This window comes from Saccopteryx bilineata, chromosome 4 (assembly GCF_036850765.1).
Source record: "Saccopteryx bilineata isolate mSacBil1 chromosome 4, mSacBil1_pri_phased_curated, whole genome shotgun sequence".
NCBI classification, from domain to species: domain Eukaryota; kingdom Metazoa; phylum Chordata; class Mammalia; order Chiroptera; family Emballonuridae; genus Saccopteryx; species Saccopteryx bilineata.
In genome coordinates, this window is record NC_089493.1 from 198,706,354 (window position 1) to 198,733,893 (window position 27,540).

Sequence of the window (27,540 nt, forward strand, 5' to 3'; positions counted from 1 at the left end):
GGTCGGTTTCCGGTTTCGGGGAAGCCGTGGCGGCGGCGGGTCGCTGGGTTTTCTGGGCGGCTTGTGCTGGGTCCGCCGCTGCGCGATAGTGACCCTCCCGGCGGTTTTGAGGCCCCTTCGGACTCGCTCCGCTCGGCGGGGCCCCTGTCAGCCCCGGCTCGTGGCCCCGATCGGCCGAGGGAGGAATGAATGAATGAGCTGGTGAGCGATCGCCTGGCGCCGGTCTTCTCCCAGGCGACGGCGCTGCAGCGAGGAGCGGCGACGGGCCGGGGACGCGATGAACCGCGCCAAGGCCCCCGCCGTGCGCAGGCCCAGCGCTGCGGCCAAGACTTCAGGTGCGCGGCTCCTCCCTGCGCGGGACGGCGGTTTCCAGGGTCGGGGTGTCTGCGGGGCCCCCCGGGAGGGTTAGGACGGCTGGAACTGCCTCCCGCAGGCTGCTCGTCTCGGATCGGTCTCGCCACTGTCCCGCTGTGAGGCCGTGGGCGCGATCCTCACTCCACCTCCCTGTGCCCGATTGTCCTCCTCTGTCAAGTGAGCGTGTTGACGCCCGTCTCAGACACGTGTGCGCAGGGGCGGCCGGGTTGGCAGTTCGCGCTTGGGGACTGTCACCATCTCCTGGGGACCTTTGGGTGACTTGTGTCCTGCCACCCTTGTGGATGGAGAGCCCCCTCCGAGGCAGCGGGAGGTCGGAGGGCGTCCCCGCCTTTTCTCACCTGGACCGCTGTGTGAAGGTGCCCGTTTCTCCACCCCAATCCTTCTGCAGGACACCCTCCGCCTGGGGACTTTATTGCCCTTGGCTCAAAGGGTCAGGCCAGTGACTCGAAAACAGCGTCTGCCCTGCTGAAGCCTGCGCCTTCCGGCCTGCCTTCCGAGCGCAAGCGGGATGCTGCTGCTGCTGCGCTGGCGGGAGCCGCTCTCACCAAGCGCCCCAAACTGTCCTCCACACCCCCTCTGAGTGCCCTGGGGCGCCTGGCCGAGGCAGCTGTGGCAGAAAAACGCGCTATCTCTCCCTCCATTAAGGAGCCGTCTGTGGTCCCAATTGAAGGTAAAGTCGGTCCCTGGGCTTCCCCTGACAATGAATCCCCCCATCCTGTCTGTCCACGGGGGTCATGGAGGCCACTTCCAGGCTGGGCGCGACAGGTGTAGCTGGTTCTTGGAGAATGTGGGGCAGGAGCCTTTACCCCATTTGTGCTTCTGAATTCTTGGAGAGAGTGAGGAATGCAACCGGGACAGAGCCTGGGCGCTCACGGGCTGCAGCCACATAGCAGTAGCGCGCATGGACACCAGGCACATCGCTCCTCGAGTCTCGGTGGCCATCTCCGTGAGGCTGGTTCCTGTCAGTCAGGCAGAGCAGCCCATAGCTGAGTCACTGGAATGTGCTATGCAGATGCATTTGCTTTGTCTATCCACTGTCTTTCCTCTTGGGGTGGGGGTGAGGGGCTACTGAGAGAGTGGGTGCCATCCTGGAGGCTGGGAATGTCTCATTCCTTCATCCACTTGTCCGTCTAATGTGTTTGTGAGAGACTCAGTTCTGAGCACTTAGGATAAATGGTGACTGAGGACCAGATCCTGCTCTCAGGGTTGTGTGTCCCTGCTCCCCACCTCAGCTAGTACTGCTGTCCTTGGAACCGGCCAGCCTGCTGGGTTTCTGATGGGTGCTTTGCGTCCAGTGGCTTCGGGGGGCGCCTGAGGGGCAGCCTCTCTGTGGTGGCCTGCTCTGACGGGCCTTCTGCCTTCTGCACCGCAGTCCCGCCGCAAGCGCTGCTGGACGAGATCGAGGCCGCGGAGCTGGAGGGCAATGACGACAGGATCGAGGGCGTGCTGTGCGGAGCTGTGAAGCAGCTGAAGGTCACGCGGGCCAAGCCCGACAGCACCCTCTACCTGAGCCTCATGTACCTGGCCAAGATCAAGCCCAACATCTTTGCCACGGAGGGCGTCATCGAGGTGAGGGCTGGGCAGAGCCAGACGGGCCCAGGGACCTGGGCTGCTTCGCCTGCCCAGGTCCCCCCTTCTCCCCAAGCACGCTGGCTCTGCCCCGTGTGCAGGCGAGGCTCCCTGGGCTATGTGCACCGTCTCTTGCAGGCTCTCTGCAGCCTTCTGCGGCGGGATGCCTCCATCAACTTCAAGGCCAAGGGGAACAGCCTGGTGTCTGTGCTGGCCTGTAACCTCCTCATGGCTGCATATGAGGAGGACGAGAACTGGCCTGAGATCTTTGTCAAGGTGTGTGGCCTGACCGGGAGCTGGAGTTGAGTGCTGCTCTCAGGTGAAATGAGCAGAGTGCCATGGAAGAGGGGTGATGGCTGGGTCACGGGAGAGAAAGAAGCAAGCTCCTTCAAAGGGTGGGCCTGGAGAGCTTGTCTTCTGCATGGGTCGCTGGAGAGCTCTTCCTGGGAGCCCCGCTGTGGGCAACTGGCAGTTTGGGGAAGCACCTGTCCTGCTTCTTCTCATGGCCCAGCCCTCATGCAACCAAGGGCAGGCAGAAGTGAGCTGCCCGTGGGGTCTGACATCAGCCTCTCTGCTGAGCAGGTATACATCGAGGACTCTCTAGGGGAGCGAATCTGGGTAGACAGCCCGCACTGCAAGGCATTCGTGGACAACATCCAAACAGCGTTTAATACCAGGATGCCCCCCAAGAGCATGCTCCTACAGGGGGAGGCGGGGCGCAGCGGAGGGGACCTCAGTGCTGGTGAGAGAAGCTGGGCCCAAGGCTGGGGAGGGAATGGGGCTTTTCAGCAGACGGTGAGGGCTGGGGTCACCTCCCTCCAGTGAGCCCAGCATAAGAGCAGTAGGTGCTGGTGGGGTGGGCGGGTGCATGTGTTCACGAGGCCCCTGGTCTGCAGGGAGCAGCCCTCACCCCTCCCTCACTGAGGAGGAGGACAGCCAGACAGAACTCCTGATCGCCGAGGAGAAGCTGAGCCCCGAGCAGGAGGGCCAGCTCATGCCCAGGTAGGCGTGCGGCCCGGTCCCCAGCCAGCGAGGCCCCCGGGTGTGGACGGGAGGCGGTGGGCCCCGTGAGGACGGCCTCCCTCCCTCCCTCCTCCTTCCTCGCCCCTCTGGCCTAGGTCCCCAGCCAGCGAGGCCCCCGGGTGTGGACGGGAGGCGGTGGGCCCAGTGAGGACGGCCTCCCTCCCTCCCTCCTCCTTCCTCGCCCCCTCTGGCCTAGGTATGAAGACCTGACGGAGAGTGTGGAGGAGTACGTGCTGGACATGCTGCGGGACCAGCTCACCCGGCGGCAGCCCATAGACAACGTCTCCCGGAACCTGCTGCGGCTGCTCGCCTCCACCTGCGGGTACAAGGAGGTGCGGCTGATGACGGTGCAGAAGCTGGAGATGTGGCTGCAGAACCCCAAGGTGAGGGCAGCCCACGGGGCCCCTCCCGGGCCGCGCCTGTGGCCGAGGTTGTGCGGCTGACGGGCCGATCCCGGCTTCTCCGCAGCTGACCCGGCCAGCTCAGGACCTGCTGATGTCCGTGTGCATGAACTGCACCACGCACGGCGCCGAGGACATGGACGTCATCTCCCACCTGATCAAGATCCGCCTGAAGCCCAAGGTCCTCCTCAACCACTACATGCTCTGCATCAGGTGCGGCCGGCCGGAGGGCGGCGGCGGGGGGTGGCCTAGGGGTGGCCTCTTTGTGCCAGCGCCCGTTGTGCTTGGCTCACCCCCAGGGAGCTGCTGAACGCGCACAAGGACAACCTGGGCACCACCATCAAGTTTGTGATTTTCAACGAACTCTCCAACGCCCGGAACCCGAACAACATGCAGATCCTCTACACGGTGCTGCAGCACAGCTCAGAGCTGGCGCCCAAGGTAGGGTGCCGGGTGCCTGGTGGCTCCACGTTGACCCGTGCCCGGTGCAGCTGTGCCGCGAGCCTGGGGCCCCACACCGGGCCAGGGCTGGACGGGCGCACGTGGCCCCGTCTGCAGTGCCGGTGTGTAGGTGAAGGTGGAGGTGAGCTGTAGGAGAACGCTGCGGGAGTGGTGGTGGCAGCTGTGCCCCAGTGCCCTTGGAACCCTGCGTGTGACTTGCAGTCAGCTCCAGAGGGTCCCTGCTGGTGTCTCTGTAGCCCTCCTGGCACTGGGCCTTCAGTCTCTTGTATTTCGTGTCCTTTTTGAAGAGATCTGAAAGCCGCACTCCTGTTATTAACACAAGCCAGGCGTTTAAACAGTGAGTTGTGTGTAGAATGTCAGGGTCGGCACAGTGCAGCCCTCACGGCCGCTGTTATTCATCCTGCAGCCCAGTGTGTCAGGAAAGGTGGTGGACCAGTCGTCCGACTGGAGGTTGGGAGTGTGGCAGGGCTGAGCCAGCATGCTTGTCCCTACAGCATGGTGCCCTGCAGCCAGTGTCTGCTGACTGATCTGTCCTCTGGTGTAACGAAGACTAGCTCCCCACAGGCCAGCCTCCAGGAGAGCTGAATAAGACCTAGGGATGCTCTCAGAGCCCGGGGTGTGGAGCGGGCTGGCTCATGCCCACTGTTGGGAAGGGGTCGGTCAGCTCTATGTGGGCATGCTCATGTGCCCGCTTATGCTTCAGGACAACAGGTGCAGGCGCCGTGTCCCGGCAGGGCTGAGCACGGCTCCAATGGCAGGCCTGTGACGGCACGGGAGCCGGTTGTGAGCTCCCCGCACTGTCTCTCTGCACCCCAGTTCCTGGCCATGGTGTTCCAGGACCTGCTGACCAACAAGGACGACTATCTGCGGGCCTCGCGGGCCCTGCTGCGGGAGATCATCAAGCAGACCAAGCACGAGATCAACTTCCAGGCCTTCTGCCTCGGGCTGATGCAGGAGCGCAAGGAGCCCCAGCACCTGGACATGGAGCTCAAGGTGCTCCCGCTGCTCGGTGCGCGGCCCCCCTCTGCTCCCGCCGCTCTGCGCGGCCCCCCTCTGCTCCTGCTGCTCGGCGCGCGGCCCCCCTCCGCTCCTGCTGCTCTGCGCACGTGGCCCCCCTCCGCTCCTGCCTCTGCTCCCACTGCTCTGCGAGGCCCCCCTCTGCTCCCGCTGCTCTGCGCACGTGGCCCCCCTCCGCTCCTGCCTCCGCTCCCGCTGCTCTGCGTGGGCCCCCCTCTGCTCCCGCTGCTCTGCGCACGTGGCCCCCTCCGCTCCTGCCTCCGCTCCCGCTGCTCTGCGCACGTGGCCCCCCTCTGCTCCCGCTGCTCTGCGTGGGCCCCCCTCTGCTCCCGCTGCTCTGCGCACGTGGCCCCCTCCGCTCCTGCCTCCGCTCCCGCTGCTCTGCGCACGTGGCCCCCCTCTGCTCCCGCTGCTCTGCGTGGGCCCCCCTCTGCTCCCGCTGCTCTGCGCACGTGGCCCCCCTCTGCTCCCGCTGCTCTGCGTGGGCCCCCCTCTGCTCCCGCTGCTCTGCGCACGGCCCCCCTCCGCTCCTGCCTCCGCTCCCGCTGCTCTGCGCACGTGGCCCCCCTCTGCTCCCGCTGCTCTGCGCAGGGCCCCCCTCCGCTCTTGCCTCCACTCCGGCTGCTCTGCGCGGCCCCCCTCCGCTCCTGCCTCCGCTCCCGCTGCTCGGCGCAGCCCCCCTCCGCTCCCGCTGCTCCCGCTGCTCGGCGCAGCCCCCCTCCGCTCCCGCTGCTCAGCGCGGCCCCCCTCTGCTCCTGCTTGCTGCCTCTCTGGAGCAGTTGGCAATGCGTTGGGCTAAGTGGTGGGTGCCCACGTGCGGGGTAGCCTGTTTCAGAACACAGCATGGGGTCCATCCTGTGGGAGGACCTGTGGGGAGTTGGCCAGATGCCCCCAGGGGCATCAGCAGCCTCTTGGCTGGGTGTGGAGGTGGGGACAGAGTGGTAGCCGGCGGGCCGGGGAGCCCAGGGGACAGTGAGCAGGGAACCAGGGTGATGCAGACTGCACGGAACCAGGCAGTCTACTCCAGTCGCTTTCAGGGGGAGGGACAGGTGGGGGGAGGTAGTGCTCAGATGGTGGAGTCGGGCAGATTGTGGAAGATACGGCCCTGTGTGGGCGTGCTCTCTGGGGGCAGCACCTTTGTCCAGCTCTGTTGGGTGAACCTTCCCGTGGCCTGACCTGGCCTTGCTGCTAGCATGCTCTTGGTCCCAAGACCTGCTCCTACTGGCCCTCTCAACTAGCGCGGGGGTCCCTGGGCATCGTACTGGCCTGGCGTCCTGTCCCTCTGCATGTGTGCTGGGGGCCTGGCGGGGGTCCCTGGGCATCATACTGGTCCGGCGTCCTGTCCCTCTGTGTGTGTGCTGGGGCTTGGCGGGGGTCCCTGGGCATCGTACTGGTCCGGCGTCCTGTCCCTCTGCGTGTGTGCTGGGGCCTGGCGGGGGTCCCTGGGCATCGTACTGGCCTGGCGTCCTGTCCCTCTGCGTGTGTGCTGGGGCCTGGCGGGGGTCCCTGGGCATCGTACTGGTCCGGCGTCCTGTCCCTCTGCGTGTGTGCTGGGGGCCTGGCGGGGGTCCCTGGGCATCGTACTGGCCCGGCGTCCTGTCCCTCTGCGTGTGTGCTGGGGGCCTGGCGGGGGTCCCTGGGCATCGTACTGGCCCGGCGTTCTGTCCCTCTGCGTGTGTGCTGGGGGCCTGGCGGGGGTCCCTGGGCATCGTACTGGCCCGGCGTCCTGTCCCTCTGTGTGTGTGCTGGGGCCTGGGTGAGACCCTCACCGGGCTGTGCTGGGCTTGCAGGAGCGGTTCGTGGTGCACATCACCGACGTGCTGGCCGTGTCCATGATGCTGGGCATCACGGCCCAGGTGAAGGAGGCCGGCATCGCCTGGGACAAAGGGGAGAAGAAGAGTAAGGAGTGGGCCGGGCTTGACCCTGCTCGGGGGCCCGGGCCAGGCAGCGGGGGGCTCCCGTGGCTGCAGGCCCCCTCCCAAGGCCCTGGCCCCCCTCCCTGTGCCCGCCTGAGCTCGACCCTGAGAGGCGTTGTTGACCCTTTCAGACCTCGAGGTGCTGCGCTCCTTCCAGAACCAGATTGCTGCTATCCAGCGGGACGCAGTCTGGTGGCTGCACACTGTCGTCCCCTCCATCAGCAAACTCGCCCCCAAGGACTACGTGCACTGGTATGGCCGGGGCGCTGCTTGGCTGGCCCTGGGAGAGGCGGGGCCACTTCCCTGCCCGGGGCTCACTGCTGATGAGGGACAAGGCTCGCCATGCAGAAGCCTGTCCCCTTGGGTCTGGGCACTGGCTGACACCAGCCTCTAGACCAGGGGTCGTCAACCTTTATATACCTACCGGCCACTTCTGTACCTCTGTTAGTAGTAACATTTTCTAAACCGCCCACCAGTTCCGCAGTCATGGCGATTTATAAAGTAGAGAAGTAACTTTGCTTTATAAAATTTACAAAGCAGAGTTACAGCAAGTTAAAGCATATAATAATAGTTACTTACCAAGTATTTTATGTCGGATTTTTGCTAAGTTTGGCAGAATAAATCTTTTTTTTTTTTTTTTGGCAGAATAAATCTTTATAAAACAACTTACTATAGTTAAATCTTTTTCTTTTTTTTTTTTTTTTTTTTTTTACAGAGACAGAGAGAGAGTCAGAGAGAGGGATAGACAGGGACAGACAGGAACGGAGAGAGATGAGAAGCATCAATCATTATTAGTTTTTCGTTGCTATACCTTAGTTTGTTCATTGATTGCTTTCTCACATGTGCCTTGACCGCGGGCCTTCAGCAGACCGAGTAACCCCTTGCTCGAGCCAGCGACCTTGGGTCCAAGCTGGTGAGCTTTTTAGCTCAAACTAGATGAGCCCACGCTCAAGCTGGCGACCTCGGGGTCTCAAACCTGGGTCTTCTGCATTCCAGTCTGACACTCTATTCACTGTGCCACGGACTGGTCAGGCTAAATTTTTTTTTTATACTTTGGTTGCTCCGCTATCACCCACCATGAAAGCTGGAACGCCCCCTAGTGGGCAGTAGGGACCAGGTTGACTACCACTGCTCGACTCAGAGGAGCCAGTGGACAGCAGTAGTCCTTTGTGTCACATGACACAGGGGTCATCCTGTGCGCTGTCACAACCCCGGACAGAGCCTTCCCCGGATGGGGGTGAAGGTGGCATCTGTCTGTCTGGGCTGGGACTTTGTAAACACCATCTTGTCGTCTGCCAGCCCTGCAGCCTTGTTGGGGGTTTGCTGGAGGCTCGTGGGGTGCCCTGGATTCTCAGGCTGTAGGAAACGGGTCGTCCTCTGAGCACGCAGTTTCTGAGCCTGTGGAAGACGTGTCTGCCCTGGGCACTCCACCCTGACGCCCCGCCTCCTCCCGGGCACCCCACCCTGACGCCCCGTCTCCTCCCGGGCACCCCACCCTGACGCCCGCCTCCTCCCACAGCCTCCACAAGGTCCTCTTCACAGAGCAGCCGGAGACCTACTACAAGTGGGACAACTGGCCGCCCGAGAGTGACCGCAAGTGAGCAGGGTGGGGCGGGGGTCAGCTCCAGGAAGGGGCCACACTGCCCGTTCCACCTCGCAAACCCTGGGTGTGTCGCCTTCACGCCCAGAGGCCGAGCTCCTGCCAGTGGGTCTTCCCAGCACGACTCCCTGGTGACCCCAGACTCACTGCCCGCTCTTGCTTCCACACAGCTGCACACACATCCGTCTGCCTTGGCCAGAGTCGTGGCCCTGCCTCCCCTCAGCCCAGGGCTACCCGCGCTGTGCACCTGCCTCCGGGTCCTTCTCCCTCTCCTCGCGTCACAGTTCGGCATCTCGGGGGACGGGGGGGACGGACCTGTCTAACCCCGACTCCGAGCCCTGAGGGCTGGGTACCTTCCATGTTTCTCCCTAGGGTGGCCAAGCCTCGTCCGCAGAGGCATCGGCAACAAGCCACCTGGGGAGAGGGTGGGTGGTGGCCGCGTTCTCTGACCTGTGGCACTTGGCACAGGGAGTCACCGGCAGGCCTGCGCTGGCCCTGCTGAGCCCAGCCTCTTCCGGATCTGTCCCCAGCTTCTTCCTCCGCCTGTGCTCTGAGGTGCCCATCCTAGAGGACACACTGATGCGCATCCTGGTCATCGGGCTGTCCCGGGAGCTCCCGCTCGGCCCTGCGGACGCCATGGAGCTCGCTGACCACCTCGTGAAGCGAGCTGCGGCCGTGCAGGCGGACGGTAAGGTCCCTGGGGGCTTTGTCTGGCCTGGCGGGTGGCATCCGGCCACGCCATGCACCCTCACGTCCACGTCCCCATGCCTGCTGTGCCGCTGTCCCTGACAGCACCGCTCACTCTCTACACCAGCTCAAGTGCCACCGAGTGAAAACACCCTCACATCCACGTCCCCGTGCCCACTGTGCCGCTGCCCCTGGCCGCACTGCTCGCTCTCTAGACCAGCTCAAGTGCCACCGAGTGAAAACAGGCCTCCGTTCCCCTGGGCCGGCTCAGCGGCTGCTTCCAATGCCCTCGCTGGGCTGTGCTGGTCGCATTGCATGTCCTGCCTGGTGCCTCTGTCAGTCCTGCCCCTCCCCCGCTCTGGAGAGCAAGGCCCTGCCTCCCCCTCCCTGGCATCCTGCACCTCGGTGTCCACTGAGCGGGCCCTGGACCTTGTGTTTCAGATGTGGAAGTGCTGAAGGTGGAGAGGGTGCAGCTGCTTGACGCCGTCCTGAACCTGTGTACCTACCACCACCCGGAGAACATCCAGCTGCCCCCGGGGTAAGAGCAGGGGCCCCGCGCGGCACCGGCCCCGGGGTAAGAGAAGGGCCCCGCGCCGGCACGGGGTCTTGTGTCAGACTCCCGGGGGCTCCTCCTGCTCCACTGAGGCTCACGGTCCACGGCCGCTCCCTCCACGGGCAGGCTCTCGGCCTGCCGCAGACGCTGTGGGGCACCTGCCCGGGGATGCCCGAGGCCTGCCCTCCTGCCGTCCTCCGGGTGTCTGCGTCCCTCCTCGTCCTCTCCTCTCGGGTCTCGTAGACTCTCGTTTCCTGCATTTGTTAACACGCACACTTGTTTCTACAGTGACGAGCCTGTGCTTTATTCTCGACTCTGTTGGGAGAGAATTCCCCTGTGCTCCCCTCCAAGTTTGAGAGTCAGTGTTTTCATTAGACTCATAGGGTTGCGCAGCCTTTAAGGCCCTTGCCGGGTTGGTCAGGTGTTGAGTCGTGCCGCTGCCCTGGCAGGGGCCGAGGCCCATCCAGTCCCTCAGTGTGGCTGCCGCTCAGCTGTCCACACCCTTGTCTCAGGTACCAGCCTCCCAACCTCGCCATCTCCACCCTCTACTGGAAGGCGTGGCCCCTCCTGCTGGTTGTCGCTGCGTTCAACCCGGAGAACATCGGTGAGCCGCCTCAGGCCAGCACCGGTCATCTTGGCGGGGCGCTGGCCCCTCTGCCTTTGGGATGTCTTGCTTGTTGGGATTGGAGTGGAGCCTGACTGGGACTGGGTAACGAGGCGGGAAGAGGGCCTGGGTGCTGGCGGGCGGCCGGGTGGGGCACTGGGTCCTCTGCCACCTGCTGTCTCCTGGCCCCCTAGGCCTGGCCGCCTGGGAGGAGTACCCCACGCTGAAGATGCTCATGGAGATGGTGATGACCAAGTATGTCGCTGGCCCTCCGCTGAGACAGGACACCTGGTCCGCCCCGGGGGGTGGAGCGCAGGCCAGGCTCTGGGTGGCTCTCGTCTCAGCCCCCTGGGTCCCCATTATCGTGGGCTTGAACTTCTGAACTCGGGTCTTCAGAGCTTTACTCTCTTCCCCTTGCTGGGGGGGGGGCACCAAGGCTGCAGGGCCCATCCTGGGTGGCTCTCGTGTCAGACTGATGGGTGGTGTGACGAGGAGACACAGCGGAGTAATCGGGAACCAGGCAGGGGTGGCAGGCAGGGACAAGGTGGTGTCACAGAAGCAGGTGGGGACCCGCCTGGAGCAGTGACAGGTGACCCACCTCTGCACGGCCGGCACAAGGCTGGTGTGACGCGCCTCGCTGGCTCCTGAGTGAGCCCAGAGAGCGGTGCTGGTGCCCGTGGGCCTGTGTCTGCACGTGCTGAGGCTGTGTCACCTCTGTGTCACCTGTGCCCCGCTGGAGACACGCAGCTCCATCCCACCTCGAAGGGCTGGCCGGGGGCTGACAGTAGACTTACTGGCCTGAGGACAGACCCGAGACGTGCGGACACCAGAGAAGGATGGATGAAACTGCAGGGTGCGGGAGAGAAGGGGCTCATGCCTCTGGAAGTGGCGAGTCTGCCTGTGGCAAGGGGTTCCAGCGTGGATGTCCTGGGCTACAGCTCTGGGTCCAGGATTCAGACACTGTCAGGCCTGGTCTTCAGGTGGCCAGCACACTGTCCAGTGCAAGGAGAGCGGGCAGCCGGGCATGGGGTCCCTCACAGAGGTCTGATCTTAATGGCCCCGCCAGGGCTCCCAGTGTGCCCTGACAGCTGAAGCTGGGCGCCAGGCGGGGGTGCCCCTGAGGCCTCTAATAGCATGGCAACCAGCTCCTCCCTGTCTGGCCCCAGTAACTACTCCTACCCGCCGTGCACCCTGACGGACGAGGAGACCCGCACGGAGATGCTGAACCGGGAGCTGCAGATCTCCCAGCGGGAGAAGCAGGAGATCCTGGCATTCGAGGGGCACCTGGCTGCTGCGTCCACCAAGCAGACCATCACCGAGAGCAGCAGCCTCCTCCTGTCTCAGCTCACCAGCCTGGACCCCCAGTACGAGCTGCACCGTGTTCTTGGCTACTTGGAATCCTCACCTTGGGGATACTGAGCCTGGGGTGGGATGGGGTGAGGGGACAGCAGGAAGGACAGCCCCTGAGACAGGTCACCATCCCGGTCCTCGTGGAGCCGGCCGCAGGTGGGGCTGAGTGTAGACAGCAGCAGGCGTGGGAGGAGGGGACCCTGGGCCACTGGGCGGGGGGAGAGCCCCTCAGGGGGTCAGCAGGCAGTTCCCAGAGAGCCCCTCAGGGTCAGCAGGCAGTTCCCGGCCCTCCCTCACCTCTGCTGTTCCCGCGGCTTCTGACACAGTCCGTGTCCTCTGGGACTTTCAGAGGGCCCCCTCGGAGGCCACCCCCTCACATCCTGGACCAAGTGAAAAGCCTCAACCAGTCCCTCCGCCTGGGACACCTGCTGTGTCGGAGCCGAAACCCGGACTTCCTGCTCAACATCATCCAGAGGCAGGTGAGTCCTGTTGGGGTGCAGCGATGGGGGGCGGGCGCTCACCTTCCAGGGGCATCCGCGCCCTGGCGTTCAACGAGACTGTAGCTAGAAGACGGCACCAGGTGGGAGGGTCACAGGGACCTTGCCCCAGTGACAGCGGATGGACAGGACCGGTGCCGTGGGGTGCGGGCACCGCGGGCTGAGGATGGGGAGGAGGTGGGTCTGATGCGGAAGGAACTGAGTGCAGCTGTCCCGTGCCAGGCCTCGTCGCAGTCCATGCCCTGGCTGGCTGACCTGGTGCAGGCCAGCGAGGGCTCCCTGGACGTGCTGCCCGTGCAGTGCCTGTGTGAGTTCCTGCTGCACGACGCTGCTGACGACGCCACCTCTGGGGAGGAGGAGGAGGAGGGCGGGAGCAAGGAGCAGAAGGCCAAGAAGCGGCAGGTCGGTGCCCCCCCTCCCCGCCCCCGCCCTCACCCTGCCGGCCCCCCCCCCTGAGGTCCTCTCGTCTCTGCAGAGGCAGCAGAAGCAGCGGCAGCTCCTGGGACGCCTGCAGGACCTCCTGCTGGGCCCCAAGGCCGACGAGCAGACCACGTGCGAGGTGCTGGACTACTTCCTGCGGCGCCTGGGCTCCTCCCAGGTGGCCTCCCGCGTGCTGGCCATGAAGGTGAGCGTGGAAGCCGGCACTGCCCCTGCACAATACCCCGGCACAGCTCTCCTAGTCGGGTGCTGTCTCAGCCTACAGCGCTTTTCCCGGCTGGTTTCACGCACCAAGGACCAGTACTAGTGACCCTTTCCAGACCCGGGCCCCTGGAGACGCGTGTGCCGCAGCTGCCTCCTTCTGGCGCTGGCAGCTCTGCACCCAGCCGCCGCGTGCTCCCCGGGCCCTGGGGCCCGTCCTTCCCCATCGGGGTGCACGGCGGAGTGTGGCGTGCGGGTCCGGCTCAGCCGTGTGTCTGCTTGCAGGGCCTGTCCCTGGTGCTGTCGGAGGGTGGCCTGCGGGACAGGGAGGAGAAGGAGCCCCCGGCGGAGGAGGACTCGCGGGAGGCGGAGACGCTGCCGGGCTACCAGTGGCTGCTGCGCGACCTGCCCCGGCTGCCCCTGTTCCACAGCGTCTGCTCCGCCACCGCCCTGGCACTGCAGCAGGCCATCCACATGGAGACCGACCCGCAGACCATCAGCGCCTACCTGGTCTACCTGTCCCAGCACACGCCCGTGCAGGAGCAGGGCCAGCACAGCGACCTGGCCCTGGTGAGGGCGGGGCCGGCGGGGCTGCCCTGGGGTGGGGGCTCTGAGCTCCCGGCACCTCCTTGCTGCCCTTCCCTCCAGAGCGGGCGTCAAGGGTGGGAGAACCAGGGGCCCAGAGGTGCTGGACTGGGCATTGCGGTCCCCAGCGCCTGCCTGCCTTTGTCACTCTGAGCCCTGGGAGGGGCTTGGCCATGCCCAGGTATTCTGTGCTGCTGCTCCTTCTGGGGACAGCAGCTGGACTCAGTACGTGCCCGTTTTCTCCTCGCCCGCCCTTTTCTGGCCGACTTCTCTACCTGCTTTCCCATCGGCCGCTGTGGCTCGGTGCCCGAGTGGTCCCTGTGGAGGGATGGGGTCAATGGCGGCCTGCGCAGCACAGGGCACTGGAGGGCCCCACCCCCATCCCCATCCCTGGCTGGCAGAGCCTTTGCTGCAGGTGGAGGACCGAGGTGCAGGCCTTCCCCTCTGCGTCCAGAGGGGGCACACTCCTGCCGCTTGCAGGATGGTGTCAGTGGGCCCTCTTCTTGCTGGGCATGCGGCGACACCATGCACCAGCAGGGCCGCATCCTCTCCAGGGAGACATGTGTCCCTGTGTGTCTGAAGACCCTGTGCAGAGCGCCCTCCTGGCACGGGCACGCACAGGCCGCTATGGTCCTGCTCCTGGTTGGCCGCGTGATGTGCGGGCAGCTGGGAGGAGGCCCTGACGCCGTGCTCGCCCCCAGGACGTGGCCCGGCTCATCGTGGAGCGCTCCACCATCATGTCCCACCTCTTCTCCAAGCGCTCCTGCAGCGCCGAGTCCGACGCCGTGCTGGCCGCGCTGCTCTCCATCTTCTCCCGCTACGTCCAGCGCATGCGCAAGAGCAAGGAGGGGGAGGAGGTGTACAGCTGGGTAAGGCCCCCCGGTGCCCCCGCCCACGGAGTCCCGCCCACCCGCCCAAGGAGCTCTCATCCGGCCTGTCACCTCCTTCTCTCCTCACAGTCGGAGTCACAGGACCAGGTCTTCCTTCGCTGGACCAGTGGGGAGACGGCCACCATGCACATCCTGGTGGTCCACGCCATGGTCATCCTCCTGACACTGGGGCCGCCCCGTGGTGAGGAGCCTGCGGGCGTGGAAGGGGCGGTGCTGGGGTCTGTCCAGGAGGGCTTGCTGCTTCTCACGGGAGGAGCCTGGCCCACCTTCCCTGTATGCAGGGGGGGCCCTGGAGTGGAGACAGATGAGGAACTTCCCTGTCTGTGGGGGGCAGGACGGGGTTCTGGGGGAAGTCCTGACCCCCTCCATGTGGGGGACCTCCAAAGCTGGTGAGCTGCTCAAATCCACAGCCTGGCTCCTCACTGCCCGGCCGCACACTGCTCCGTCATCAGAGGTGCCCGCGGCCGTGCCCGGGACACTGCCCCTGCGTCTCCACCTCCTTGCGCTCGGCCCGGCCAGTGAGACTCTCGGATTCACACAGGCTGCTCAGGGTTGACTCCACGTTCTCACAAAGCCTCTGCTCCCACAGGTGGGACGAGGATGCACACTGCTTTCTCCAGCCTGCCTCTCAGTCATGTGTGGGTCCTGGGGCTCCTCGGACGGAGAGGTTTAGAAAGGCCCTGGGGAGCCGTCCCTGCCGCTTACCCTGTTCTCTCTCCTGAAGCTGGCGACGGTGAGTTCCAGGCTCTGCTGGACATCTGGTTCCCGGAGAAGAAACCCCTGCCCACAGCCTTCCTAGTGGACACGTCCGAGGAGGCACTGCTGCTGCCCGACTGGCTGAAGCTGCGCATGATCCGCTCCGAGGTCCCTCGGCTGGTGGACGCGGGTACGGCCGGGCTGGGCTGGGCTGCGGGGAGGGTCGGGCTGAGGGTGGACCTGGCCCATGTAGCCCAGGAGAATGCCCTGTCCCCAAGTCCTTACCTCAGCTGTGTGGCTGAGGGCTTGGCGTGAGCAGTCATTCCACACAAGGACTGGGACCTTAGAGAGGGTAGGACGTCCTGTTGGGCGGTGCCTGGGCAGGGCAGGGCCGCTGCAGAGGCGGTTCGGTGAGCGGTGGTGTGGCCCTGTTAAGCGTGGCGGAGCATACGCTCTGTGGAGTCTGGACTCTGGCAGTGGTGGGGAGCTGGGTGGCTCCAGGGGGTGGAGCCAGAGGAGAGGAGCTGCGGGGTGCACACAGTCCTGGAGTGAGCCTTTCCGGGAGCTGGCTGCCCCTGGCGTTGCTCTGGGGCGGGGCCCGGGTTGCCATGGCACCCACTGAGTGCCTTTGGCCTCAGCCCTGCAGGACCTGGAGCCGCAGCAGCTGCTGCTGTTTGTGCAGTCGTTTGGCATCCCCGTGTCCAGCATGAGCAAGCTCCTACAGTACCTGGACCAGGCGGTGGCCCACGACCCCCAGACCCTGGAGCAGAACATCATGGACAAGAGTAAGGCCAGGGGGGTCCCCGTGCTGGTCATCAGCACCCCGGGACCTGGTGTGTGCAGTTGTGGGGGTTGGGGGCTGAGAGGGCAAAGGGGAGGGCGGCTGGAGCTCTGGCAGGGGGTGGAAGGGAGCTGAGGTGTCAGGAGAGGCCAGGCCCGCACTGCCCGTCTAGGCCAGGCCCGCACTGCCCGTCTAGGCCAGGCCCTCACTGCCCGTCTAAGCCAGCCCAGGTGTCAGCACGCTTTTGGGGGTGGGGGTGCTTGCTCGGCACGACCTGCCCCACTGAGGGTTCCAGCAGGTGGCTTCTGAGGTCTCCACAGAGCCCTGCTCCCGCTGGGCCAGGTGCTCACCTCCAGCTGCTGTCTCACAGACTACATGGCTCACCTGGTCGAGGTCCAGCACGAGCGAGGCGCGTCCGGAGGCCAGACTTTCCACTCCCTGCTCACGGCTTCTCTGCCCCCTCGGCGAGGTACCAGCCTGGCCTGTCCCCAGACCCAGTGGGAATGGTGCTGCTGGCCAGTGTCTGTGCTTCTGCCCCACGGCCCTGCACGCCTGCTCGCTGGCACCTCTCTCTGGGTGGTGGGCCTCTGATGAGCCTGGCCTTGGCATGACCCTTGCTGGGCTGGCCGGGGACGTTTCAGCTGACACCTGTTCCCTTTCTCTGCAGACAGTGTGGAGGTGCCAAAACCCAAAAGCAGCCCGGAGCCAGCACCGGGCCAGGGCCGGATCCGGGCCGTGACTCAGGTGCGGGTGCTTGGCCCGGAGGATGATTTGGCCAGCATGTTGCTGCAGGTACAGCCACTGTTTCCTGGGATGGCCGTCTGCTGAAGCTAGGTGTCTGCCAGCTGTCCCGTTCCTCCTTCCTGGAGCCGGGTTTTACTTGAGACCTCACACTGAGGTTGAGCGGGGGGGCTCTGTTGAACTGGCTTCTGCCCTCAGTTTCGACCCTGATGAGCCACTTACTCTCTCCGTGCCTCAGTCTCTGCCTCTGTGAAATCAGGCTCAGAACAGTGTCCGCCTCACGGTGCTTGTAAGACGCTCAGTGTCATCAGCAGGCCCAGAGGTGCTGTGGCTCCCATCATGAGCCCAGCATCAGTGGCCCAACGTCTGCGGCCTGGCTCCACAGGGCTCATGCCCTCGTGCCCAGGCGAGCCTGCGTATCACACACACAGTCCTCCCAAGCGTGGCCAGTCTGCTGACAGGTGTGCCTTTCACATTGTCCTTGAGAAGTGACTCCGCCCTACGCGGCATCCACCAGCGTGGAGAGTCGGGGTTTCGGCACAGTAGAGCTGTGCAGCAGCCTCTGGTTGAGCGTAGCCTGCGGCGTTGCCCACGGCATCCACCAGCGTGGAGAGTCGGGGTTTCGGCACAGTAGAGCTGTGCAGCAGCCTCTGGTTGAGCGTAGCCTGCGGCGTTGCCCACGGCATCCACCAGCGTGGAGAGTCGGGGTTTCGGCACAGTAGAGCTAGCTGTGCAGCAGCCTCTGGTTGAGCGTAGTCTGCGGCGTTGCCCTGGCAGCCCCGCCCCCTCCGCGCTCACTCCGCAGCCACCCCCACTCTGCTTCCTTCCCCTGTGCTTCACCTCTTCTGGACACGTGTGTGTGGAGCCCCGTGGCCTATGGTTCCGTGTCCACTCACGTCTCCCCTTCCACACGCAGCCATGTTCGTTGCAGAGTGCTTGTACCACTTGTCCACAGTCGCACATGCCACCGCAGACGGTTCTGTGGATGGCGGGCGAGGTGGCAGGGTTTGGGCTGGCTGTGCTCTCACTGCCACGCTGGGGCCCTCAGTCCTGGGCACGCCCCTTCTGAATGGAGGAGAGCCTTACAGGGATGCTGAGGGGTCGTGGTGGTGACAGGTGCAGGGCGAGAGGGCCAAGGGCCCCCTCTGTGCCGGGCTCGTGTTGACCATGGCCCTTCTGCTCAGGTCTTCCCGCTGAACCCGGGCCCGCGGTGGCAGAGCTCCAGCGCCCGCCCTGTGGCCCTGGCGCTACAGCAGGCCCTGGGCCAGGAGCTGGCACGAGTGCGCCAGGGGAGCCCAGAGGTGACGGGCTTCGCAGTGCGCCTGCTACAGGCCCTGGCCACCCTGCTGAACTCCCCGCACGGCGGGGCCCTGGTGGTGTCCATGCAGCGCAGCCACTTCCTGGCCTGCCCACTGCTGCGCCTGCTCCGCCAGTACCAGGTGGGTGTGTCGGTCCACGCGGGAGGGCGGGGCTTCTCCCTGCGGTGGGGGGCGGCCGCTGCCCTTCCTGGCCCCTCCCCTCCTGGGCCCCGCCCCTCACTGTGGAAGCTGCGCAGCCAGCGGGGGCGGGTGGGTCCTTTGTGGGTCTGCCAGCTGGACGGGCAGAGTTAGCCGAGTCGCCTCCCTGCTCAGGTGTGTGTGCGAGTGTGTCTTGTCACTGTGGTTCTCCGTGTGTGTGTGTGTGTGTGTGTGTGTGTGTGTGTGTGTGCGTGCCCCCTCCACTGACCTCGTGAAGGTAAGTTGCAGACGGCAGTTGTGCCTCGCTGCGGTGGTGTTCAGGGGACGTCTGAGGTTCCGCAGCACTGGGGGAGCATTGTGGAGAGGCGACGTGACAACGTGCCTGGGCCACCGCCTCCGGCAGGGTCCTCTGTGCCAGTGTAGCCACGTGCTGCGGTTGTCCCCACAGCGCTGCGTGCCCCAGGACACCGGCTTCTCCTCGCTGTTCCTCAAAGTGCTCATGCAGGCGCTGCAATGGCTGGACAACCCCGGCATGGAGGCCGGGCCCCTGCAGGCTCAGCTCAAGCTGTTCGCCACCCAGTACTCCGCGCAGCGCCGCGTCAGTGACGGTGAGGGTGGGTGTGGCAGAGATGGGCCGCCCCCGTGCTGGGGCTCCAGCGTCTGCCTAGGCAGTGACGGCCGGCGGGGTCTGCGGGCCCTGGACTGGCATCCATGTGGACGTGGCCAAGTGGTGCGGGGTTAGGGCCTGGGGGAGTTTCCCAGGGAGGAAAGTTCAGGTGGGAACTGAGGGGCGTGGGCAGTTTGGGGGCCTTCTGGAAAGGCCAGCCTGGCAGGAGTGAGGAGAGGCCGAGGCCAGGCCGGCTGGTCACACAGATGTGTCCTTACAGTGCGGAGTGGGTTCCTGCACCTGGCAGACGCCTTGGCGTTCCAGGGGGACATGGAGGTGGTCAGCTCCAGTGTCCGGGCCCTTGTCGCCACCCTCAGGTCTGGGGAGAAGTGTGGTGTGGAGCCTGAACTTGTCGGCAAAGGTACCTGGGACCCAGGCCTGTGGAGACCCCAACCCGCCACCCAGCAGAGAGGTCCCACTTCGGCCCTGTGAGCCTCACCTTGTGGCTCCCCCAGCCCTCGCCTGGGCTCTGCTGAGGGGACTTGGGCCTGGTGTTGACCAGCTGACCCATGGTCTCCTTTCACCTGGAGGCCGCCACCCTGCGAGCTGCCACCTGCTAGCTGGCCAGGGTCAGGGCACACGGGGCACAGTTAGCACAGGATGGGGGCTGTCTCTCTGGGGTCTATCCCCGAGCTGAGGCTCCACTCACAGCCCTGTGTCCCTCCCACAGTCCTGCGGGGTCTGATGGAGGTGAGGTCGCCGTACCTGGAGGAGCTGCTGACCGCACTCTTCTCTGCGGCCTCGGCCTTCCCGGCCTCCAGGCCCATCGCAGTGGTGAGCGCCTTGCTGCTGCAGGACAAGGAGGAGCCCCCGCCTGCAGGGAAGCAGGACGCTGACAGCAGCAGGTGAGCTGGCGAGGCAGTAGCCAGCCCGTGGGCGGCCCTGGCTGGCGTCTCTGAGCCCTCCCCTCCTCTTCAGCCTGGAGGCCATGCGGCTGGGGCCTTGCTCGGGGCTCCTGGTGGACTGGCTGGAGATGCTGGACCCCGAGGTGATCAGCAGCTGCCCGGATCTGCAGCAGAGGCTCCTGTTCTCACGGAGCAAGGTGGGTGATGTGCGCCTGAGGGCTTGGCCTCCAGTGGGCACGGCCTCCAGTGACCCTGGCCATTCTGAGGTCCGGTGTCTACTAAAGAGCCCTGGGGCCTGACCTGTGGTGGTGTAGTGGGATAAAGCGTTGACCTGGAACACTGAGGTTGCCGGTTCGAAACCTTGGGCTTGCCTGGTCAAGGCACATATGGGAGTTGATGCTTCCTGCTCTCCCCTTTCTCTCTCTCTCTCTCCCCTCTCTCTAAAAATCAAAAATCAATAAAGAGCCCTGGGCCTGATTCTCACCCACCCACATGGGCCCCATGTCCCCTCTATGAGCCAGTCGCACCAACCAATGAGACCTGGTTGCTGGGGCCCCCAGCTGGGAGTGGGGCCGGTTCTTTTGGGTCCAGGTCCTCTCCAAAGGGCACTGGAGGTGCCGTGGCTTACGGGCTGAGGTTGGGGCCTGGCACCCCAACGAGAGGGGCCAGGCCCTGCAGGGAGGGGCTGGGGCCCTTGGAGGTGCCCGCCTGTCCGCAGGAAACACTGGAGGACCCGCAGGGTAATGCGGGGGTGGGGGCAGGGGGCCGTGAGCCTGGGTTGGTTCTGTCGTTTTTGCTGGTCTCCGAGGAGTCGGTTCAGCTCAGCTCCTTGGTCACCTGAGGGGTGGCTGCCGGGCCTGGTATAGGGGCCGCTGCTGCTCCTTGGGCGGGAGCTCGGTCTCCCTCCCGTCCCTCTGCTTCCTCTGGCTGGACCAGGGGCCATCCGGGCTTCTTCGTCCCCAGGGCAAAGGCCAGCCCGGCCCCCAGGTGCCCTCCTTCCGGCCCTACCTCCTGGCCCTCCTCACGCACCAGTCCAACTGGTCCACGCTGCACCAGTGCACCCGCGTCCTGCTGGGCAAGAACCGGGAGCACAGGTGAGTGCTGGCCTCCCCCCGCCCGGCACAGCTCGGGAGCCCAGCAGGGACGGCGGCACGGAGGGTCACGGGCGTCTGACCCAGCACCTGAGCCCACTGGCACTCTCCCTGGCTGCCCACTGGCTGCCCACCGGGGCTCTTCCTGCTGGTCCTTGCTGCCCCGTTGCTCTGGAAAAGGGGCCCTTTGGGGGGCATCACCTCCTCAGGGTGTAGAGCACACCTGGATAGACGGCAGCTGGGATGTGGAATTGTCCCCTGTCCTCAGATGAGGTCAGCAGCTCTCCTCTAAGTGTGTTGCAGGGGTGCCAATGATCCTCTGTGTCGCTGGCCAGCCTGGGGGGTGGGCAGAGTTGCGTACAGTAGGGGGCGGTCAGGCAGGGCGGGCCACCCGTGTTCTCTACCTGTGGGCCTGGGTCCTTCACTAGCGAGCTCCTGGGGAGTGTCTGTGTCCTAGCCGTGTCCCCGCAGGGAGCCTCCCGCCGTCTGCCCCACACCGCGCTCTCCCCTCTGCCCAGAAACAGCCGGGCTCCTTGCTTCCTCCCAGGTTTGACCCTTCAGCCTCTCTGGACTTCCTCTGGGCCTGCATCCACGTGCCTCGCATCTGGCAAGGGCGGGACCAGCGCACCCCTCAGGCAGGACTCGGGGTGCACCTGCCCGCAGGGTGGGGGGCGCCTGCAAGCCGCCCGCCCCCGGGGCCGGCTGACGGGTGGGCCTGTTGCAGAAGCGGCGGGAGGAGCTGGTGCTGCGCGTCCAGGCCCCCGAGCTCCTGGGCCTGGTGGAGCTGATCCTGGCGGAGGCGGAGGCCCGGGGCCAGGACGGGGACGCTGCAGCAGGCAGCCTCCTCCAGGCGCGGCTGCCCCTGCTGCTCTGCTGCTGCCGCGGCGATGGCGACAGCGTGCGGAAGGTGACGGCCCACCTGACGGCCTGCATCCAGCAGTGGGGCGACAGGTGAGGGCGCCCACGGGCAGGGCCCGGAGACCCTCTGCCCAGGGTGGGCACCCCCACGTGCCTGGGCCCCGCTCCCGGCCATCCCTCCCCAGCACCGCGCCCATCTCTTCCAGCGTTCTGGGCCAGTGCTGCCAGGACCTGCTGGTGCAGCTCTACCTGCAGCTGCCGGAGCTCCGCGTGCTCGCGCCCGAGGGCCTGCTGCACGGCGCGGGCGCCTCTGCCAGCAGCATCTGCAAGGTGAGGCTCAGCACTGCGCACCGCTCCTGTCCCCGCATCTGAGGTGGAGCCCGAACTGGGAAGCGGTGCACGGCCCTGTCACCTGTCCAACCTCGCGGAGGGTTTCGGAAATGGCTTTTCTCCTTATAAAGCCCTCTGAGTGCAGAGCAGAGGCGAGCGGTGTCTTCCTGTGTCCCCACCACCAGCACAGGAGCTGCGTGGTGCCCTCACACACCCACAGCAGTGAGCGTGTCCACCACCCAGAAAGCCCCCACGTGCTTCCCCGGGCTCCTGTCCCCAGCTGCTCTCTCCGCACCTTAGCTTGCACTGTCTGGACATCTGTTGACCAGCTTGCCCACTGTGCCCCCTGGGTGGGCACCGGTCACTCAAGAGTACTTCCATGGAGACGCACACGTGCCACAGTGTGGGGGGTACACTCCTTTGCGTGGCTTGCCTACTCGTCTCCCACTTCCGGTGGGCCCTGCGGGGGCAGCTGCCTCCGCTCCTCCTGGCTGGGGTGGCAGGTCTGGGCCCTGCACCTGTGTTCTCATGCAGCGTGGGGCTTGCTGTCCCCTGTTCCTGGGTGTCCCTGTTGTCTCACATGCCTGGTCGTGCTTCCCGGCTCATTGGGGCATCTGGACAGAAGTTAGAGCTGCTGTCGTGTGTGGGAGTCGACTCACAGATATTGCGCGTGTGACTTTGGAAACTGGGCTGCGGCCTGGGACCTGCAGGAGTGCCAGAGAGTGTTGGGGGATTTCTCTGGTCACTGCGTGGCCCTGCCCGGTCCTGGGGGGCAGGGATTGTGGCCCCAGAGACCAGTCCACGGCCCACTGTGCTGTTGCAGCCCCTTCAAGGCGACAGCAGGCTCTGGGCGGGCAGGTGTGGCGTGAAGGCTGTGGCGGCCCAGCCTCTGACCCCTTTCTTCCAGCTGGACGTCCTCACGCACCGTTTCATCACCCTCCTCGCTGACACCAGCGACTCCCGGGCGGCCGAGAGCCGCGTGGCCGACGCCAACATGGCTTGTCGGAAGCTGGCTGTGGCCCACCCCATCCTGCTGCTCAGGTACTGCCCACCGCTCCAGGGCTTCTGGGAGCACAGCTCCTGGTAGAGGCCTCCTACCCCACCCCAAGTGGGCTCTCTAGGGGGCATTCGGCCCTGCCAGCACCCCAGCTGGCCATGCCAGAACCTGTGTGAGCTGACAGCCGATAGAAAGGTGCACAGGCCAGCCGCTGGCCTCGGTGGCAGAGACCAGGGACCTCAGAGAGGGCGGGCAGTGCGTCATGCCTCCTCCAGACCTAGGACCAGGGGTGGCAGGAGGCCCGGACCCGCCCACGGGGTTGGGAGTTTCAGCCAGCTGCAGCGTGTCTTCGCGCGGGGCACTCAGGCCCGCCGGGCGCTCGTCCTGTCTCCAGGCACCTGCCCATGATCGCGGCGCTCCTGCACGGCCGCACCCACCTCAACTTCCAGGAGTTCCGGCAGCAGAACCACCTGACCTTCTTCCAGCACGTGCTGGGGGTGCTGGAGCTGCTGCAGCCGCAGGTGTTCCAGAGCGAGCACCAGGGGGCGCTGTGGGACTGCCTGCTCTCCTTCATCCGCCTGCTGCTGGTGGGTGCCGCCCCGCCGCCCCGGTCCTGCCTCTGTCTCCGCCCCTGTCCTCCGCCTCCGCCTCTGCCCCGCCCCTGCCCTCCACCTCCGCCCCTGCCCCGCCCCTACCCTCTACCTCCGCCTGGGTCCTGCCTCTGTCTCCGCCTCTGCCTCTGCCTGACCCTGCCCTCCACCTCCGCCCCTGCCCCGCCCCTGCCCTCCACCTCCACCTCTGCCCCTGCTCTCCTTCCTCCGCCTGCTGCTGGTGGGTGCCGCCCTGCCTCTGCCTCTGTCTCCACATCTGCCCCGACCCTGCCCTCCTTCATCCGCCTGCTGCTGGTGGGTGCCGTCTCCGCTGGTGGTGAGGCCCGCGCCCTCCCGCCCCCTCTCCCGCCAGCCGCCCGTCACTCTGAAACCACTCCCCGTTCAGCTTGTCCCGCTGCACCCACCGCCGGCCGTTGGTGTGAGGGCTCCTGGGGGACCCCTGCAGGAGAGCAGAGCCCCTTGACCTGCTCTGGGTACCAGCTCTCACCCTGGGAAGACCCCAGGTTCTTCAAAACCCAGGCAGGGTTCAGGACTGCCCTCTGCAGCGGCTATGCCTTTGCCAAGCCTGTGCTGCGTGGCACGGGTTCCAGTGGGCTTCGCTGTCTTCATGGGGGTCATGAAGGACAAGGCCCTTTCTGACCCTCTGGGACCCTTAACATCATGCCCAGTGGCCAGCAGGTGATGGGCACTGGTGGTGCTGAGTCCCTGGGGTGAGGGCCTCAGGCGGCCGTGTGGCTGGACGGGCGCATTGCACTCTGAGCGCTCCACGACGCACGCTGCCCCTTGCAGAACTACAGGAAGTCCTCCCGCCACCTGGCCCCCTTCCTCAGCAAGTTCGTGCAGTTCACCCACAAGTACATCGCCTGCAACGCCCCCGCAGCCATTGCCTTCCTGCAGAAGCACTCCGATGCGCTCCAGTGAGTGTGCGCGTGTCTCCAGAGCGCGGCTTGGCCTGGCGCTCCGCGACCGCGGCCAGGGTCACCACCTGTTCTGAGCCGGCTGCCTCCTGAGTGTCCAGGCCTCCCTCGCCCCACCTCACCACCCCCACCCCACCCGCCCTTCACCTGGACCGGTGCCCTCACAGTCCGTCTGTGCTCTCCCCAGTGACCTATCCTTCGACAGCAGTGACCTGGTGATGCTCAAGTCCCTCCTCGCGGGGCTGAGCCTGCCCAGCAGGGACGGTCGAGCGGACCAAGGCCTGGACGAGGAGGGCGAGGGTGAGTGGGCTGCGGGGGCTCTGGGGGAGGGGCTGCAGGTCTGCCGTCTCGGGTCCCTGGGCGTTGCTGGCCGCGGGTTGGGGTCACGTGCAGGCAGCACTGAGTGGCGTGGTGCCCGTGTGAGCACACAGCGCCCTACCCCTCCGTGAAGCTGGCCAAGTCCCGCTCTGTCCTGTTTTTGTCTCCACTCTGTGGCCCCTCCTGCCTGATGGTGACCCAGCCCACACAGGCAGGGTCATTGGTGCTCTGGCATGCCCAGCGAGCGGCTAGGGGGTTAGGAGTGACCAGGGGCCCTGCAGGTGCTGCCGAGTTGTGGGTGTTGTGTGGCTCTCGGTGTCCCTTGGAAGCACTTAGTAGTGTTCAGCACTCAGGTGTCTCTGCTGAGTGCCTGCACTGTGCCCGGTGACACAGGAAGGGACTGCGGGTGACAGGTGCTCCCCATGGCTCCTTTTTCACACTTAACAAGCGCCACAGGGCACCAGGCGCCCCGCTCAGCCTGGGGCAGCAGCCATGCCTTCTGGAGTCCTGTGTGATCTGGGGCCGTGGGCGAGGACGAGCTGGATTGCACCCATGGATCCCAGCGTCTTGGTGTTGAGGTGGCCTGATCACCCCCCACACACACACACAGCCGTCTGTCTGCATCTCAACACTGGTTCCTGTCTTGCAGACGAGAGCTCGGCTGGCTCCCTGCCCCTGGTCAGTGTCTCCCTCTTCACCCCTCTGACTGCGGCTGAAATGGCCCCCTACATGAAGAGGCTCTCCCGGGGCCAGACCGTTGAGGGTGAGTTTGGGAGCCGGGGCCCATGGGCTGTCACTGCAGGGGCAGCAGAGGAGTGGGCCCCCAGGGCCCAGGGCTGTTCCCCATGGGGGCCGAGGGCCGGAGGTGGGGGTGGGACTCAGGCCGGGGACACTGGGGAGCAGGCCGAGCCCCAGGACTGCACCCCCTACCCGTGGGTTTCTTGGGGGACAGAAGTTCACCCCTGAGGCCAGTGGCTGTGGTCTGGCCCTCACGTGCCCCTCTGCCCGCCTTAGACCTGCTGGAGGTCCTGAGCGACATTGATGAGATGTCCCGGAGACGACCCGAGATCCTGGGCTTCTTCTCGGTGAGGGGGTGCCTCGCACGGAGGCCTTCTCTGGCTGCGGGCTAGGCGCCGTGCCTGTGACGCGTCCCAGAGGCCCGGGTGGGGAGGCCCGTGTGGGGGAGCCCATGGGGTGGGCGCAGTGTGGGTCTGAGCCAGCCCTCCACGTGCGCTGAGTCCAGCACATGGGCCAGGCCGGGCCTCCACTTGGCTCTGGGCCGGAACTTGCTGACGGAGTGCATCCTGCTCACGGGTCTGAGGTCCCGGAACCGTCCAGGGACAGGGGAGAGGAGGGGGCTTTGGGGATGGGGTTCCCTGCCCTCAACAGAGTTGTGCCAGCTGTCAGGAGGCTGAGATGCTTGTGCCCTAGATGGCAGGCCACCCTGGTCACACCCCAACTCCTACCCCACCCTGCAGACCAACCTGCAGCGGCTCATGAGCTCCGCGGAGGAGGCGTGCCGCAACCTGGCCTTCAGCCTGGCCCTGCGCTCCATCCAGAACAACCCCAGGTGAGCCCCCGCGTGTGGCAGGGCGGCCGCAGGCTCTAGGGCGGAGTCTCGGGCATGGGGGGGTGCCCACCGAGCACATGCCTTTTCCAGCATCGCAGCCGACTTCTTGCCCACGTTCATGTACTGTCTGGGCAGCCGGGACTTCGAGGTGGTACAGACGGCCCTCAGGAACCTGCCCGAGTACACCCTCCTCTGCCAGGGTGAGCCCCCACCCACCCCGCCCAGGCGCCTGGTGGTCCCCCAGGGAGGCCTCGGCCCTGAGGCCCCGTCTGAGCCGTCTCCCCCACAGAGCACGCGGCTGTGCTGCTGCACCGGGCCTTCCTGGTGGGCATGTACGGCCAGGTGGACACCAGTGCTCAGATCTCCGAGGCCCTGAGGATCCTGCACATGGAGGCAGTGATGTGAACCGGCCGTAGCCGACCGCACACCAGCCCCGGGCCCTCGGCTCATCCACTGGGGTCCCGCAGGCCAAGCCCCGGGGCCTCTGGTTCACTGGCGGTCTCCTGTGGGGAGTGGGGGGCGAGCCGCCCAAGGCTGGGCAGGGCAGCACTCAGCCGGGCCAGTGCTCCAGCCGGCAGCCGGGAGGGGGCTGCTCCATGGGGAGGGGTTGGTCCTAAATGAAACATTCTGAGCTCACACATCTTGGCTGCTGGTGTTTGTGCCCCGAGACGCCTGGGAGCTGGTTACCCCAGGGGCCGGTCTGGCCAGCCTGCTTCCGGGTGGGTGTGTGCGGGTGGGTGTCCATCTGGAGACCAGAGCCCCTTCCTGCTGCGACAGTCCCGGCTGCTCCCGGCCCCGAGTCCTCTGCCCACAGGCGTGGCCCCTTTGAGTAGAGGCCACAAGGCCTCGTCGGGCAAGGTGGGTGGGCCTGCTGGGGGTCAGGGAGCGAGGACCAACGGGCCCACCTCCAAATGTCACTGACTGACAAAGCCCTGGAGCAGTGCCCGTCCACTACAGGGCAGGGGACTGGTGGGGGTCTCTGCCCAGAACTTGGCCCGGGGCACCTGGCAGGGAGGCACTAGCACCTCTGGGTTGGCCCCTTGCCGTCACTGTGGGTAAGGTGTCCCACCCTGTCCACACGCACAGCAGCCAGGAGGTCCTCCTGACACAGACATCACCTGTCCTACTGCCCGCAGACTGCCCACTAGCCCAGCAGTGAGCGGACCCTGTGCCCTCTCCCCCAGGGGCTTCCAGGGCTCGGGTGCTGCCTGCTGGTTCCTGGGCACCTGCCACCCTCTCAGCTCAGATGGGGCCACCCGGGGCATGGTGGCTGAGAATGGACCCGGGCTAGGTGGCATGAGGCTGGACCCCTTCTGGCCATACCCTCCTGGCCACACCCAGGCCATGTGAGCCTGGCCCTGGGAAGGGGAGGAAATGGTCTCCCCCCACCCCCACCCCAGAGGCCCCTGGTGACGCCTGCAGGCACCTCCCAAGCCGGAGTGGGCTTCGCTTAGTCCCCCGTCAGGGCACCCCTGCGCCCTCCCCAGAGCTCC

At 65.9% G+C, this 27,540-nt stretch overlaps 1 protein-coding gene across 2 annotated transcripts; it reads left to right on the top strand.

Annotated features, from left to right (window-relative positions):
• INTS1 (integrator complex subunit 1) lies at window positions 1–26,678 on the top strand. Of its 2 annotated transcripts, XM_066273516.1 has the most exons (46): window positions 1–335; window positions 764–1,045; window positions 1,748–1,944; window positions 2,083–2,220; window positions 2,527–2,686; window positions 2,841–2,946; window positions 3,164–3,350; window positions 3,436–3,581; window positions 3,668–3,809; window positions 4,647–4,823; window positions 6,638–6,746; window positions 6,895–7,015; window positions 8,283–8,360; window positions 8,894–9,051; window positions 9,492–9,588; window positions 10,116–10,207; window positions 10,402–10,462; window positions 11,374–11,571; window positions 11,907–12,036; window positions 12,277–12,456; window positions 12,530–12,679; window positions 12,979–13,263; window positions 13,980–14,147; window positions 14,238–14,349; window positions 14,893–15,054; window positions 15,503–15,649; window positions 16,016–16,114; window positions 16,313–16,437; window positions 17,571–17,825; window positions 18,292–18,451; window positions 18,731–18,871; window positions 19,181–19,355; window positions 19,429–19,552; window positions 20,319–20,449; window positions 20,994–21,081; window positions 21,171–21,397; window positions 21,511–21,634; window positions 22,542–22,675; window positions 23,026–23,218; window positions 24,032–24,159; window positions 24,347–24,459; window positions 25,127–25,240; window positions 25,492–25,562; window positions 25,956–26,047; window positions 26,138–26,247; window positions 26,337–26,678. In XM_066273516.1, exons 1-46 carry the CDS (start codon window positions 278–280, stop codon window positions 26,450–26,452), a joined length of 6,561 nt encoding a protein of 2,186 aa, XP_066129613.1. In that variant the 5' UTR covers window positions 1–277; the 3' UTR covers window positions 26,453–26,678. The 2 variants fall into 2 exon arrangements, with proteins under 2 accessions (XP_066129613.1, XP_066129614.1); XM_066273517.1 differs by lacking the exons at window positions 1–335; window positions 764–1,045; window positions 1,748–1,944; window positions 2,083–2,220; window positions 2,527–2,686 and having other exon boundaries at window positions 2,844–2,952.
• The last annotated feature ends 862 nt before the right edge of the window (window positions 26,679–27,540 follow it).

What these genes read in the sequence shown, in the direction of transcription:
- INTS1 (XM_066273516.1), top strand. Translation starts at nt 278, where the DNA reads ATGAACCGCGCCAAGGCCCCCGCCGTGCGCAGGCCCAGCGCTGCGGCC. An exon ending in GAGGGCCAGCTCATGCCCAG is followed by an intron (nt 2,947 to 3,163) that starts GTAGGCGTGCGG and finishes CCTCTGGCCTAG; the next exon opens with GTATGAAGACCTGACGGAGA. An exon ending in GTTCAACCCGGAGAACATCG is followed by an intron (nt 10,208 to 10,401) that starts GTGAGCCGCCTC and finishes CTGGCCCCCTAG; the next exon opens with GCCTGGCCGCCTGGGAGGAG.